General features: G+C 37.9%; 1 protein-coding gene across 3 annotated transcripts in view; it reads right to left on the bottom strand.

Moving 5' to 3' along the window:
• The window catches only part of PTPRD (protein tyrosine phosphatase receptor type D), a 516,904-nt gene that overhangs the window by 142,653 nt on the left and 356,856 nt on the right, over positions 1-17,395 (bottom strand). For 2 of the 3 annotated variants that reach the window (XM_042912354.1, XM_042912356.1), the window contains 4 exons: positions 14,358-14,945; positions 13,821-13,921; positions 12,764-13,023; positions 160-250 (listed from right to left, as the gene is read on the bottom strand). In XM_042912354.1, the coding sequence (XP_042768288.1) occupies positions 160-250; positions 12,764-13,023; positions 13,821-13,921; positions 14,358-14,945 (1,040 nt within the window). The remainder of the gene's footprint in view (positions 1-159; positions 251-12,763; positions 13,024-13,820; positions 13,922-14,357; positions 14,946-17,395) is intronic. The other variant, XM_042912355.1, reaches the window with a different exon arrangement.

Here is a 17,395-nt window from a genome sequence, read left to right on the forward strand (position 1 = left end):
GGTTTTCAGACCCATAGCACTGAACCTTCCAGCCAACCAGCTGACCAGCCAGCCATACAAAAGTCAGCACCTGGATTAGACTTGCTTCCATATAGAGGAAGAGGATGTTTAATAAATTAAATAATTAATGAAGGACACAGCCAACAAACACATAGTTACCTCATCTAATTCCATTTCATCTGGACTCTCCCATGGCTTGATAAATTTCCCACGAGATTTCTTCAAAGGCACAATTATTATATAGTAACCTCTGCACAAGAATGGGCAGACAAAAATAAGGTTAGTTCAAAGGGAAAAGAAAATGGATATGTCCTTAAATCTTCTATAGACTAGTGACTGAGAATGAACGGAAATTATGGATATGGAGTGACTCGTCCATCAATGAGAAATAACCACCTGTTTGTTCAATTTTAAAAACAACACGGGTAGACATTTATGCATGACTTCAATGCTCTTGTATGGTACTATCACCATGGTTGACTACTCTTTATTAGGTATCATAAACAGAGCAGAAACAGTTTGTTAGGACCCTGGTGCTGGACACATGCGAGGCTGGTATACTGAAATCCAGCATCACAAGCTGCTGAACCAAGTATTTTCTATGAATCTACAATTTATAAGAGGAATTGTTTTTAAAGAAAATGTATAATAAAAATTACTTTTAGTTCATACAAATGCCTAGATGATGATGACAATGATTTTGTTTATATAACCCTCAAATACCTTTTATTTGGCTGAGGAAAGCCAAAAAAGCATAAAATGCTTAAAAGCATAAAAATGACCCATAATTTCACAACAGTTATATAAGGATGTAATTGTTTTCTACCCATCAAATTGCAAACCTTAAGGTAAATACTGCAGAAATTTGGAGGCATCACTACTCGATGGCCCTCACAACAGATCTCAAAAAAAACATGTACAAGGAAGACAAAAGTAACTGACTACTCACATTAAGAATAGTCAACCAAAATTTAAGTAACATGTAATGGTACCTGTTCACAAATAGATATGGACTATTTGAAAAATTGGTTTTTAATTTCCACAAAATGTGTACCTTGCTCTGGTATTCATGGTTAGTGACTCTGATTATACTGATCTCTGGCAGTAACCATACAAGAACATAGGTATGTAATAATAGCTAACACATCAATTATTTCCTACTTCTCAAGTATTTCATCAAATGTATAATCTAGTTTTGACCTCTCAAAAATTGTATAAGGACAGGTAACAAACAAAAAGATAAATCCAGAGAGATTAAATTATGACCCAAGTGAAAACATTAAGGGGATACAAACCTATATATATCTTAACCTTGGCAATAGTCTGGCTCTTTCTTTCATTTACTTTGTATTATAAAGTACTTTTTAAGGACTCCATTATTTTGTGGAGATTCATTGTGAAAATTAACATGTACACACACTTTTATTTTTTTTTATTTTAAAAAATGTATTTATTTTTAGAGAGAAAGAGAGCACACAAACAGGGGAGAGGCTGAGAGAGGGGGAGAAAGAGAATCCTAAGCAGGCTCCACACTGTCAGTGCAGAGCCTGACATGGGGCTCGATCCCACAAACTGTGAGATCATGACCTGAGCCGAAACCGAGAGTTTGATGCTTAACCGACTGAGCCACCCAGGTGCAGCTATACACACACACACTTTTAGAAGAGAAGGCTGCCACACAGAGAAACGGACTGCAGGATAGGCACTACCAGCCTTGCATTACATTATATCACAGAGACCAACAGTATGCTCAGGAAGGCCTCTCTCTACTTGTATCAAAACAAAACCTGCAATAAACTCAGTAAAACCCTGTGATAACTCTGTTTCCGTAAACACAGGCTAGAGGTGCACTGTCCAACAGGGTAGCCGCTAGCCCTCTGTGGCTATCGAGTACTTGAAACGTGGCTAATCTGAGCTGAAATGTGTTCAAAGTGTAAAAGACATGGGATTTTGAAGATTTAGTGTGAAAAATAAATGTAAAATATCACGGCAATAAAATGTTAATAGTGACCGTATGTTAAATTATAATATTCTTGACATGTTACGTAAATAAAATATGTTATTAAAATTATTTTTACCCATTTCTTTGTACTTTTTGCTATAGTTGCTAGAAGATTTAAAATTTCAGGTGTGGCTTTCATAATACTGAACGGTGCTATTTTAGAGTGTTTTGGTAAAGAATGTGGCATCTGGAATATCTGGCCCAGAATTTAAGCTCTGCCACTAATTCGCTGTGTGATCTTGAGCTGATCATTTAACATCCCTGAATCTCAATTGTATACTCTGAAAAAGGAGAGCCCAGTATGTGGTATGGCACCAACCTGATGCAAGCTGCTATTGTTAGTATGGACCATCATGGTGGGAGAGATGCATCTGAACGACGTTATTCAGTGGAACTCAGTGACATTCCCTGAGACGCAAGTTAAAGAACTTGTCAAACATTTTTTTCTCTCCCTAATCAAGAATTCAGGTCACATCAGACAACTATGGTGCTCTCAGCAACTCATCAGAAGTCTCCCAGAATCACATCACCTAGACAATCATTTTCTTTCCTACCAATAATAGTGATGATCCAGGAGGGGGAGAAGGAAGAGCTGGAGTGTAAGAGAAGCCAGTATCTTATACTTTATGATCCAGAGTAAGATTCCTCCCCTTCCCATCCTCCCACCACCTGAAGGATTTGCCAAACAAGTTCATCATGTTAAATGAGCCTGGAGAAGAATGACGGGCTGCAAGTGAGCGTACAAAATCACACTGCAGATGTACTTGATAAACACACTCATCAGAGAACATCTTGCTTTTCACTACCAATTGCACTAAGTCAGGACAGTTTCTCTTCACCTAAAGTAATGATACTACACCTTACCAAAGAGTTCCCATTGTCGCCATTCAGAATCCTAAAAATCAAGGTTAAGATGATGAATTCTATTAATTGTTATCCTGCTTTCATACTTGAATTGCTATTCTTGTACACAAAAATAGAATCCGCTCTTTTCTTCTGCCAGTGTTATCCCAACTATGTGTTTAACTTGGGGCTGGGATAAGAAGTGAACAGCCTCCCCTATAGCAAGTAATTAACAGTGTGGCTGGATATGCATGGACTTTTCTGTCTTCTGATGTCCAAAGCGTTCACCTAGAGCAGTAAAGGTGGAATAAATTGAAATAAATGTGGCCTAGGGAGTTTGGAACTTCATATTATAAGAAAGTCTTGCCTGGGACTAAATCCACACATTTCAGCTGTGTTCTCTGCAACCATGGCTTTGTAAACACCCATATGTCTTCGCCTTGCCTGAAACCTGGTTTTCCCCTGACAATCCTGCTTCCCTCGCAGGCTTCTCATGTGGTGGCCGTTTATTCATGCTCCTCTTCCACCCATGAACCTCAAATGTAGGGCCTAGGGTTTCCCTCCTGGCTCACTGGTGCTTATTACAGGCATTTTCCCCTCCACTCTTTAGCTAAAACAAAAAGCAAGTAAAAAGACAAGCGCCTTTTTTTTTTTTTAAGCTCATATATTTCAGCTACATTATGCTCTTCTCTCACTGATTTTTGCCATTTACAAAACTCTTCAGAATCCCCTTTCTTTCCCCTCTATTTCTTTTTTCTCTGTCCCCCTGACAGCCAGACTCAATAGTCTTTCTTCTCTCCCATGTTCTGCCATCATCCTGGGTGATTTCAAGCTCCAAAGGGCTGACCCATGCACCACCCAGGGTTCTCAGACCTTTGACTCTTTTTCTCCAGAACCCACATCTTCCACTCTATATTAGCTAAAACCTGCAATTGCCCTTGTCTGTGCCTGAACCCAAGGAGCAGCATACAGCTTGAGAAATAATTCACAGGGGAGAATGATTCCATAAATTCATATTCAGCAAACTCAGGCCTTCAGTGCTGCCTGGCCATTCCACCCAAACCCCTCTAATAGCCTCGTCCTTTTATTTTGTACAAGGTTTTTAAACTTTCTCCTTTGGCCTCAAACCTTTGACATTCTTACCTCCCCACTAGAAGATGGTCTTATATCTAAATAAAGAGAAAATATAAACATTCAGACTAAAATTCTCTCATCTTCCATGTACCGAACTACAAGGCTACCTGCATCTGACCGTAAACCATAATCTGTCCTTTGGGCACAGTAGATGGCATAGCTCCATTTGTTAAGACCAATCACTTTCTTGAATTGGTTCCCATTTTCCAGTGTCTTAGAAAGTTGACTATATGTTGTACCCCTTCTCTCTCTCGTGTATCAACTTCTCCCTGCCTTTTGGATTCCATTAGCTTCCAACCCTGTATAAATAGCTGCCATTGAAAAAACAAACCAACCATATTCCACTCTAGTCAACTCTCTCACTGTCCTACCCTCACTGCCCAAATTCTGAGGAGACCTGTGTTCTCCATTACCTTGTCTTCCATTCAGTCTCCAGCCAACTGTATTCTAGCTTCTGCCTCATTAGCCTATCTCATTGTCCATATTGTCCATGTCAGGGTCCTCAGTGACCTTGGTAGAACTGCATCAAAAGGACATTTCTTAACTTTTGTCCTAGGCGGTCTCTTAGCAGAATCTGTAAATGTTAACAAGACCCTCCATGAAACCTCAGCCATTTCTCTGTAATCAGCTCTCCTGGTTTTCTGCTTACATCTCTCACCACATTAACCTTATTTCCTCAACAGGATTTATTATCCACTACCCAGCTTATTAAATAATGGAATCCCTCAAGATCTGGTCAAGGATTTCTCTTTACTCCCCTTCTTCCTACATGTCTCATTCTAGCTCAGTGCATCAGTTATGACCTAGATGCAAATTATCTGCAGATTCTTCTCTTCATCTCAGAATGCTCCTCTGACTCCACAGGTTTATCCAATTCCAACTCCATGTCTCCATTTCTATGTCACAAAACTACCACAAATTTACTGGGGTTAAAACAAAACAAAGAATATATCTCCAAAATAAACCTTCTACCATTGCACCACATGCCATTTGCTATAACCCTAGGTGTTATCATTGACAATTTGCTTTAACGCTTTCCCACTCTCATATTCAATATGCCACCAAGTCCTATTACTTCCATACTCTATCTATAGTACATTCAATTCTTCCTATCTCTGCAGCCACCATTCCAGCCTCCTATCATTGTCTCATGCTTGGATTACTATCTTGGTCTCCTGACTTTCTTTCGTCTTTGAATTTAACCCCCTTTAGTCCAGACTCTGAAATTTATACTTTGCAATAGACAACTGATTGTACCACTACTATTTTTAAAACATTCCAATGGATTCTCATTGCTCTTAGGATAAAGGCCACACAGTATTACAAGACTCAGCTGAATCTTGACTAAATACATCTCTCCACACCCTCTGAGTTAAATAAACCCTGATTCAGTTTCTTGAACTTACTCTGGTCTATTCTGTTGTGAAACCCTTGATCATTCTTGATCACTGATCTAGGAAAACGGAATTGCCTAGAACCTTCTGTCACTTACACAAGTCCAAAGTTAACTCCTCTCTTTCTTCAAATAGCAGCTTACTTTTTATTTTCTAATAAAAACCTTTTCTGACCTCTCTGATTAGATGATTAGATCAATTACCCTATTGTATTTCTTATACTATTTAAGACATGTATATTAGAAATGTATTGGGGCACCTGGGTGGCTCCGTCGGTTGGGCATCCGACTTAGGCTCAGGTCATGATCTCGCAGTTCGTGGGTTCGAGCCCCGCGTTGGGCTCTGTGCTGACAGCTCAGAGCCTGGAGCCTGCTTCGGATTCTGTGTCTCCCTCTCTCTCTGACCCTCCCCCGTTCATGCTCTGTCTCTCTCTGTCTCAAAAATAAATAAACGTTAAAAAAATTTTTTAAAAAAGTAATGTATTGCTAAAGCAAATGTACATATAACCTCCCTGAAATGTTTTTCATCTTTGCCATTTGATCACTAATTTCTTTTGCCACTGAAAAGTGTAAGTGGGTGGGATAGGTGGCTCTTGGGAACTTATATGTCTCTAAATCAGTCAGGCAAACACATTCGGAGCCCTTCTCTTCCATTAGAACTTCCAACGCTCAGGGCACCTGAGTACTCAGTTGGTTAAGCCTCTGACTCTGGATCTCAGCTCAGGCCGTGATGGTTTGTAAGATCAAGCCCCATGCCAGGCTCCATGCAGACAGTGTACAGCCGGCTTGGGATTCTCTCTTTCCCTCTCTCTCTGTCCCATTCCACTCACATGCTCTCTTTATCTCTCTCTTAAAATAAATAAACTTTAAAAACAAAACAACAAAAAAAGAACTTCCAACTCTCAATCTCAATACATCATTTTTTCCTTTCTCCAAACCAGCAATGACATAGCCAAATGCTGTTTATAGAAAATAGTTCTTACTGCAAAAGTTTTTTTTTCTTCACCAATGTAGTAGTGATCCTTGTTCTAATCCCATGGGATAATAAGGGGGAAAAAAGATGATTCAGATAGGAGAAGTGAAATGGAGAGCTAAGATGTACTCTGCAAGTTCAAATCAAGCAAATCATATGATCTGAAAGAACCTGCTTGAAATGGAAAAAAAGATTTGGATATAGATCAGCTTATTATATATGGATAAAATTAAAGTTTATACTATGTTTTGCCAATTTAAGTCAAGCTTGGAGGTGTAAGCTCAAAACACATTTTTTTGGACATAGACTTTAACTATTAAACTAGTAGAAAAATAAATAACTTCAGAATCAATATATCTGCAAATGCCCTGATTACTTATAAAGTAAGCTGTGTTTTCCCAGTATATTAGATTTAATTAGATAAGTTAAATCTAACCTTCAGAATTTTAATTATATTAAGTAAAGTTTTACTAATTTTATTTAATATGTTATCACCAAGGGGCCCAGCTCCATATAATTATTTGGGAACGCAAGCTCTGTTCTTTGTGGCAGTCCCACTTCAAATTCAGCCAGGCTTTTTTTATTAGCAGAATATATTAGCATTCTCAAACTCATTATTTAACTAGGAGGTCAAAATCTGTCTCAGAATTTAATGGTGAATGTCATTCCTTAAATAATTATGTATATATATATACATATATATATATACACACACACATACACACATATGTATGTGTATACGTATATGTATAATTTACCATGGTTATTTGGGCATATATTGTTTAAATCAAATTAATTTACCATAGAAAAACCAAAGCAGGTTGAATGATCTTTCCAGACTCTATGTTTAAATTAAGGTTTTCAATCATTTCAGCTAGTTGTCAGACAAGTTAAAGTTCCTTAATTACCTCAAGCCTCATTTTCCTTTTTTGTAAAATGGTGGAAGATAATGCTGACCTCTGGGAAGCCTCTCCCTTTACCTTTCATCATCTAAATTGTCATGGCAAACTACTGATTTTATTGTTCCATAACACACATTTCCATTATCTATGACCAGGCACATGTGTCTGGTTCTAAGCTTTGTGTCTGGTTCTAAGCTTTGTGTCTGGTTTGTCCTTGAGTTCTTAATTATTTATCAATTGCCCTAGGGGGAAAAAATGTCCTGGTCTGACCAATAAATTCTATGTGCATGGTTCAACATGTGGGCTTGGAGCCAGACTGCCTGGGTTCAAATCTTTCCTCGCTGTTTATGCTCTTATGTGGCCAGGGCAAGTTAGTAAACCTCATAACTTCCTCAGCTATAAAAAGAGAAGCAGCCTTCTTGTGAAGATTCCACCAGTTAATGTGTGTAGTGCCCTTGCACAGCAACTATCAAGCCCCCTGTCACTTTTATAACTGTTCTTAGTATCAACTTTATGATTGTGGCCAGGGGACTTAGTATCCCTAAGCTTCACTTTACTCACCTGTAAATGAGGAGAATACCTACCTCACAGGGTTTTGTGACTTAAAGAAAACATTCAAATGTCTTTGGTAAACTGTAAAGCACTATACACATTTAAGTCTTTACCACTGCAGTTGACAACTGTGTAATAAATTATTTTTCATTAAATATTAAACAGACTATAATATAAATACATTAAACTAGTAATGGTGTACATGTTTTATGAAGCACCTTTATAAGCCATGCTTCCAAAAATATCTTCTTTAAAAGAAGAAAAAGTAGGCCAACCTGAAAGCCAAATTAGTAAGACCAAAGACATTTAACGTTTCATAAAATGCTCTTATTTGTTTCTGTTTTTCATAAATATAAAATGATTACTATGAAACTAACTTACATTCAGTAACTTCTGGCAGCTTATGTGTTAGTGAAATTTGTGTGGTACATTTTCCCTTACCATCCAGAGTACAATCCTTCTCTATAAAGTCAGTGAAGTTCCCTTTGTCACTACAACTTGCTTCAGGAGAATGATGGAGTTGCTAGATTTTTGACTGGCATTCTGCCCCCTAAACATCTATCCAAGTAGAAGGTTGAAACACCCTAGACTCTTGGTATCAGAACCTGCAGGACCTACAGGTCTATTTCATAAGAAATTTAGCCTTTCCCTGAGGGAGCTCCGCACTTCTCCAGGCAAAAACCAAGTAAGAAAGAATGCAGGGGCAATGAGCCACAACTGTGTTATATTTACAAGAGACAGATTTGTTTCTGGGTGGTGAGAAGTTGGGGGTAGGGATCAAGACTTCCAAGTGAGGTTGGCCAGAAATGAGAAAATCATGGTTTCTGTTGATAAAACAGTCTTTCAATCACCAAAACTGCATTTCACCAGAAAACAAATTGGAAGTATTTTTCTAAATAACTTTCACCTAAATGAAAGTTAGAACCCCAGCCCACAGCTGTGGTATCAATCCTGTTTCCTCTTCTCATATCTCCCATGGCATACTGAACAAAAAGCCACATTCCTTTCTCATTGCATAACTTGCCAACTGCGGCAAGCAGCACAGCATGGCACACAGCTGCCTGTGATAATGGGCTGTGCCACATGAACACTGGACGGGTAACTGTGTTATCCTTTGAAAAAATCCAATGTGCATAGGTTGTTTAGCGTTGTTTTTTGCTTGTTTGTTTTTCTAACAGGAGATTTGCGTTTGATTTCTTGCTGTTCTGACACTTTCCCCACACTTTCCTAGTTTGTCTTTTGCTCTTTTTTCCCAGAGAAACTAGAATATATTTCTGGGAATCTTTAATTCATTTCTAGAACACATCCCCACCCCCAAATCATTTTCTTTCTTTTTATGTATCATAATTGTCTCTTCTCTTTGTTACCAAAGTTTTATCTGTTTTCCCCAACTCCCATTTCAAATATAGGAGGAGGAAGTATATAAATTAAACAGAGAGAAAAATTGAAGCTAAAGAAAAGCAGTGAAAGATAGACTATATTCTGCAATATTCTCAACTCATTCAGAAATTGGAAAATGAACCAGAGATCTACCATCAAAGGACAAAAATACCATTTCTCAATAACGTCTAACACAATCTTCCAAGCCAATTTGGTTAACAGCCACTAGAGTTTTTTTTTTTTTTTTTTTAAGTCTTGCAAACTAATAACAAATACTACAAATTATACTATACTATTTTCATCTTTCAATTGCTCTTTCCCTGAATAGACAGTTCATGTTTTTGAATGGATCAAATTTATACTATGTATCTTCCCCCTGTTCTTCCATTGTTTGCAACTATTTACCTTTTCTAAATCTTTCCCATCCTCCAGGACTCATATTAAATACCAGGTCCTTCTAGATGTCTCCCCTGATACCCAAGTTGGGCTGGAACTCTGGCAATACTGACTCTATTATATTCACATGATTTTTTAAAAATCTGTTCTGCCATATTATCTCAGTCATGTTTTTGTTTTCCAGACCTGGCACTGGCAATACACTATGTATAGAATACATGTTTGTTGGATGCACATGGAATGTTTTAGTGGATGGGTAAGAGGTGGACAAATGACAAGTGCTTGTCTTTCTCTTGCTTCTGCAGTGTCACATATGCTGTCTTCTGCCTGAAATGGTGTCTCCTCAACCCCACTCCCATGGACCCAATAGGCTCTTGTCATTCTTTAAGCCTCAGTTTCAATGTCACTTTCTCTGGGAACCCTCCCTGAGCTACTAACCTGGGGTTGGGAGCTCCTCCTTTGGCCTCCCTGATCCATCTCATCTTGTTATCCTAAAACTCCACTTTAACTGACTCTACTTGCCCAAATTCCCCAATTAACTATGTTTTGTCAGAGCAGTGAGAAAGTCAGCATTATCTCTCCTAAATCCCTGAAACATTGCTTGGCACTAGGGTGGGAGATTTTTAAAGAATCCATAGATTAAACAAAAATGGATAAACATAATCTCACTTTCATATTCAATTTTGTTGAGATAAAAATTACACTTACAATCCATTCTCATTTCCAGTTTTCTGAATGATAGAAAAAGAAGGGTGGACGAAAAACAGGAGATCTTATTTCTCAGTGAATTTATTTTAGTCATAATCATTTGGAACATCCGCCATCTGGTTGAAATCCTTCAATTATTTCACCAAATAAATAAGAACAAAAAGTTTCCTTTGGAAGAATTGGTTTTAGCTAAGTCTAAAGTAGCCAATTATTAGATTTTCCTAAATTTCAACCATGGCTGTACATTAAAAACTTCTTGTTTATAATTGTACTTTTTAACTGCTGATTTTTTTCAGTTATCTTCGTTAAGTTTTCTGGACCTTTGTAAATTCTTGACAGTATACACTTTCCTGAAAATTCTTTTGCCATGAACTTGCTCTGGCTTGGTTCTCCATTTAACCCTGTAACAAATCCCACTCTGTGTCCTTTACTGGCTCTTTCATCCTGAGACCTTTATTTTATTTAGCCTTTTGCTTCATGTCTTCACCTCAGTGTCTCAGTGATTCCATCTCTTTCCATGAATCCATTGCTGCTCTGTTAACAATTCTCAACTTTCTACCTATAATCATAGCAATTTCTTTAAACCCACATCTCTAACTAGATATTTCACTGATACCTCATGTAAAACATACACAAAATTGAAGTCATCAATTTCTTCCTGATTTTTCATTCTTTCGATGAATGGTGGCATCATCATTCACTTTGTCATCCAAGCTCAACTCTCATCTATGACATTTTCCTTTGACTGATCCCTCATTAAATTGGTTACCAATTCCTACTACACTACTGCTCTCATCTGCCTCTGCATCCTATTTCCCTCATCACCTTCTGATTTCAGAATCTTGTCATTTACTTAGAATCAACCAACTATGCAATGACATCCCAACACTTTTCTCTATGGTGCTCCGATCCTTCCAACATATGCTTTCAGGAGCCACCTTCCCTAAGAACTGTCCCAATTATGTCACCATATTGCTGCTAAATGTGAAGATCCCAATGGCCCATAAACTATGTTATAAATGGCTCTTCTTGACCTTCAAATCGTTTATATTAAGTTTCATCTAAACATGATCATGTGGGATAGAAGCAATGAGAAAGCAAGCAGGCAGCACAATACTCTACCATGTAGCAGGTACTCAATATATATTTCCTAAAATGGAAAAAAAAAGGAAACTTAGGTATTATATAAAATGGTACATGCCATTCTCCTGCATAAAAAGCTTTAATGAATTCCCATTGTCTATAGGATATAGTCCCAAGTTCTGAGTGTAACTTGACTCTTGTATACTTCTCTCACTTCTCTTCTCTAGACCTTACAAAATAACTTCCTTCCTTCACTAATGAAGGATTTTTTTTGTATGTGTCCTACCTGTCCTTAAAGATTAAATGAGAAACTTCCTTGACCCATTTAATTCTTGGTTAGCTGCTCTTACAATAGAGTATAACTCTATCATTAGCATGTATTATGTCTGTCTATTTCTGGGTATCCCCCACTCTATGCTAGTTCTTTTTTTTATTTTTTTAATGTTTGTTTACTTTTGAGAGACTCAGCATGAGCAGGGTAGGTGCAGAGAGAGAGGGAGACACAGAATCAGAAACAGGTTCTGGGATCTGAGCTGTCAGCATGGAGCCTGACGTGGGGCTCGAACCCACTAACCATGAGATCGTGACCTAAGCCCAAGTTGGACACCAACCAACTGAGCCACCAACGCACGTCTATGTTAGTTCTTTGAAAACAGATCACATCTTCTTTTGTTCTCCAGGATCAACCTCAATACTCATACTTAATAGATAGCAGTGAAAATATTTTTTTTTTCTTCTATTGGCTACAACCAGCTAGGTATACTGGTTATAAAATGCACTGGCTACAATCAACTAGCTATATACAACCAATAAATACCACTTTATTGACTAGATTTATTTTTTCAATTCAGGCCCATTGACCTCTACACTGTGCTCCATCTAAAACAGAAAACTTGCATTTTTTAATTTTGTTTTTCCAATGTCGTTCTGAACATTGACTTTTGAAATATTTCCTTTCAGCACACATCTAAAACAACAGTGTCATGTATCAGTGCTATCTCATTTCCCAAAATGTCTTTAAGTTTCATACTCTAAGACTTCCTCACTATTACAATATTTGCCAAATACCAGTGTTATTCAACTATTCACCTTATTCTGTATTCTATGACATAAATTCCTTTTTATAGCAAGGACCGTACTCTATTTGTCCATCTCTCCTAAGTTACATCATTCCTGAGACATTAAGAAAAAATGCTCAATGTTAAATTAATGAGAATTTGTGTTACAATGAACATGAGAACATGGTGCAACAAAACTTGAATATAACTGAGATCTTTCACAGAAGGATCTTTTACTCTACCAGCAATAGATTCTTTTATAACCTCTATAATACTGAGGTTGAGTTTTCTCACTTCCTTACTTTTCTATCCTTCAGCTCAGCCCTTCAGTCAACTTACTTTATATTCTCATTGGCGGGTACTTCAGGCAGTTGCACAGTGATCATGCCATCTAGATTGGTCTTCCCAATGAAGGCAGGCTTGGTACGAAGTACATCTGGTGCAGTCTTTGCTGTTACCCTGTGTTGCAGCCCACCAGCACTGTTTCCACGATTTGTCAGCACAAATGAATATGACTTCTCAGGCTTTAGGTTGACAATTAACTTCTGTGTAGCTCGGCCATCCACTTCTTCCACCATTTTCCCATCATCATAAAGAATCTAGAGACATACAACCAGTCAGGGAGATTTGCTTCTCAGAGAGGCAATGTAGGTTTTCGCAACTAATGTGTACTTGTTTATAGAACATGTATATCAGGTCAATTTTAATTTGGGGAAATTCCTAAGCTTGGAAGCCTTCATAAATTCTAGAGTTTGTATCAATTTCTCTTTTGGTTCTCACTTCATTATTATATAATGGTTCCAAGTGTATCAAAAATACACAAAAATGTACAGTATTTTCAATATTTGACCTGTTGGTTGCATATAATCTTAATGGAAAATAGGCACATATGCTATAGATATTCAAGGTATTATTCACATCACTCTTTTTTCTAAATATTTCTAGTCCTGTTCCTAAGTATATTTTTGTTTTCAAAAGTGTTTCTCTATTCTCTGCATTTCATAGACTTGTACTTCTTGTTAACATCTCTCAGTAGCTCTCAATTGCAAATTAGAGTTTAAAAGTTACAAAGAATTCAGGCCAATAAACAAATTTTTAAAATCCCAGGATACTGCATTATAAAGAGATAGAAACCATGTAAATTTCAGTGTCTGGTAGGAAAACAAAAGCACTAGCTTAGATGTAAAACACTTATCTTGGAACTATAAGATGACTGACAAGTAATGCCACCCCTAGGTGGCTCCTGCTTTATCCTTTGAGTGGAAGCCACAAATGAGAAAATCAAGTTTGTGTGGCTGAATCAAAGTGGTGTGTATGCTTTCCAAGTAACTTACCCAGATGAACTGCACCCCCCTTTTACAACCATGATATCTTACAAATTAGAAAAAGAACTTACTTTGAAAGGCATGGCAGAATTATAATTTTCTGGAATTTCCCAAGACAACAGCACTGAAGTCTTCATTACTGCTTTGACATGAAAATTTTTTGCAAACACTGCTGGAAAAGGAAAAACACTGTATTTAAACTACTCCTAAAAACATATGACCTGTCCTTTTCCACCATGGACAATCGGGTTTAAGTTAGATGCTGTCTACTTTGATCAGAGAGACAAGTGTGATTTGCCTACCTGTTTACACTATTCATTTTATTATCCCATTCTCATAAAGATCTCTCTTTTACCTCCAATTCAGTCAACTATATTGTATTTTCCTTACCTGAGAACATTGGGTGCTGTCAGCCAGACTTGCTTGGCATTCTATAACCGAAATCTAAGGCATCCAAAACATGTTAAGTTTTACATACTTTACCTGTTTTGCTTTTGCTGAACCTATTAATATGAATGGTCCGATCAGTTATTTATAGCTTCAAAATACTGATTTCCAAAGACCGACATTCCTTTAAAGGAGGAAGGCCATAAGCAGACAAATCCTACCTTGATCCACAGGAAGTGTCCTGAACTGGACACTGGGACTATATGGCCCGGGCCCTTTGCTCGTGTGAGCACGTACTTTTACATCATATGTGGTATCTGGTTTTAAGCCACTGAGTGTCATAGTAGTATCAGCTGGAACAATAAGCTGCTCCATTGGAAGAAGAGGGATGTTGATATCCCTATACAGAAGAGTATACTTGGTGATAATGCCATTTCTTTCTGCCAGGACAGGTGGCTGCCAGGATAACTGGACAGACGTTGAAGTGGTGCCTTCTGAGTGGAGGTTTTGAGGAAATCCAGTTGGGACTTCTTCTGGAACAGAAATCTCCTTCACTATTTCTTCCCCAAAGCCCACTTTGTTTCTGGCTGAGAGCCTGAAGATATAGGATGCTCCTTTATGGATGTCTGTAGCAGTAAAGTGGTCTTCTTTCTCAGAGAACTCAAGAGTAGTGAGTGGCTCCATATCTTTCCGGCCAAATTTTAGACGGTAGCCCTGAAGAGGTCCAAATGTGTCCACCGGGGGATGCCACTGAATGAGAGCAGTATTCATTTGAGTGTGGTTAATCACAAGCCGGGGTTTCCCTGGAACTGCAACACATGGGATGGAGTGCTGAGACCAACCAACACAGACGTTCACACTTTAATCACTACTGAATAGGAACACCACTCTATGGGAATCCCCACTTCTTTATTTATATATAAAAAAAAGCCTTGGTCTATATACCTTTGTAGAAATATGCTTCTTTTCATACTTAATTATTTTTTTTTTTTTTTTTTTTTTTTTTTTTAAAGTTTTTATTTATTTTTGAGACAGAGAGAGACAGAGCATGAATGGGGGAGGGGCAGAGAGAGAGGGAGATACAGAATCGGAAGCAGGCTCCAGGCTCTGGGCCATCAGCCCAGAGCCCCACGCGGGGCTCGAACTCACGGACCGCGAGATCGTGACCTGAGCCGAAGTCGGACACTTAACCGACTGAGCCACCCAGGCGCCCCCATACTTAATTATTAAGGTAGGCTGAAATACCAGAATTTGATAACAGACACAAATAGATTTATTGAAACAATAATTTAAGGGAATTAAAAAAAAAATTCCCACATATGAAGGTTCATGTCACAGAGAAATGAGGGTGAGTAAAGATTAGCTAATTAGATACATACAGCTAATAAGAATCATGGTCATAACATATTTAATTGCTGGGTACCTGTAATGTACCAGGCACTGTGCTAAGATGAAGGATCTCACTTGATTTACATTTTTCATTCCTGACTACACACTCTGATTAGTTATTATCTTAATTTTCTATGATAAGAAAATGACACCCAGAGAGATAGAAAGCTGCATAGTCAGATGTGTAATAAATGAGAAAGCTCTAAGACAGCCCTGGGTTCATCTGAATCCATAGCCCAAATACTTAATGATACTATTATGTTGCTTATAAGTTTTTTTTTAATAGGTACAAAATCATGTTGCTTTGAGTTATTATGGATATAATTTGTACTTTTTGTCTATACTTTATACCTGTGGAGAAACCATGACTAAGGAATGCTTTTTGACTAGTAGGTTGGCTGAAAACAAAACTCCGTTTTTCTTTTCTCTTACAGAGATTATAAATCTGGATTTGCACACCTTCAGCATAGGCTCGGCTGGGCAGTATAAACACAATAAATGTACAGATATCTAAAATAAGCATCACCTATTTCAATATTCAAGTCTCTGTTGATTAAGAAAGACCTAAAATTGTAAATGGAAACACCAAAATAATCCTCTCTGTGAATAAGATCCACGATTCTAAATAATTTTTTGTATAGCCACTAAAAAGTGATGAGCCAGTCTTAGCTATTAAAAAAGACAATGTTATTTCTTTCTCTGGGAGTCACATCCTTTGGCTATAAATTCTGTACTTTCTTGTCCTTATTATGGTATCCCTATCTTATGGCCAACAGGAGTTTGATACTTTATGTAAGACATCTCAGACTCATTAAGACACAATTATAAATATAGGTGAAAGAAGTGTATTTTCTTCATTTTGGGATTCAGTTTCAGGAGTTTACCCTTGGCTGTTTACCTTTCAATAGAGGCTGGTTCCATCGTCATTTAGCATGCCCCCACTGAACATGTATCTCCTAAGCATGGCATTAAATTAGCTCGATACAATGCTATTCTTTAAAAAAAAAAAGAAAGAAAAAAAAAAAAAAGGAAAAAAAAAGCCCAGAAGACATTGCCTTAAAGGAGTTTTGCCATCTGTAATCCTGCTGCTTGAGGCAGTTCCAGGTGGCAGGATGTAAGTGAGGCAAATCTTATGACATTTAGACAAATTTGGCAGTGAGCATGGCACCCAGGAGGGTACTCAACATCACAGCTGTTCTTTGCTTTATGCCTTTACATAGAGGTGTGTTCCTAAAAAGTTGTGTGAGAAGCGATTCAGGAGGAGTAAATCAAATCATAGTTTAAATGTTCCATGGGAGATTGCTATATAAAGGGATTGGAGGAGAATCCTTTTGTAATTATGTCTTAATTTATTGGTTTTACAATGTCAGGTCTTCTTTCATGCTGGCTTTTCCTAATGGGAGCCGATCAAACTAACTCTAAAGAGCATTAAGAAACTTTGTTCTTCAGAGAGGAGCAATCTGACATTTTGTAGCATTTTTGCTTTTCATTTTTCTGTTTCCGATCTTTTATGTGACTTGCCGCTTCCCCCCCCCCCCCGCCCCCCGCCCCTTAGAATTCCCACTTCAAGGACTGAGGAGGTGAAAATGGCAAAAAACACAAAATCATAAGTCATCAACCCAGTTCAAGATGGCAGCTCTTCTAAAAGGGTCTGCTGCTGAGAGGTGTTGAAGCTAACAAGTGACATCTCTGTCCACATGATCTTCCCTCTGGACATTCATAGGACTTGCTCTTCCACATCATTTGTATCTCAGCTCAAATAACTTTCCTCTAAGAGACCTTATCCAATCACTCTTTCCAAAGGCCCCTAGGGGCTATCCTATCCTTAATGCCCACACACCTTTATTTTTCAGCTTCTCTGAAAATGTCA

Source organism: Panthera leo, chromosome D4, assembly GCF_018350215.1.
Source record: "Panthera leo isolate Ple1 chromosome D4, P.leo_Ple1_pat1.1, whole genome shotgun sequence".
Taxonomy (NCBI): Eukaryota; Metazoa; Chordata; class Mammalia; order Carnivora; family Felidae; genus Panthera; species Panthera leo.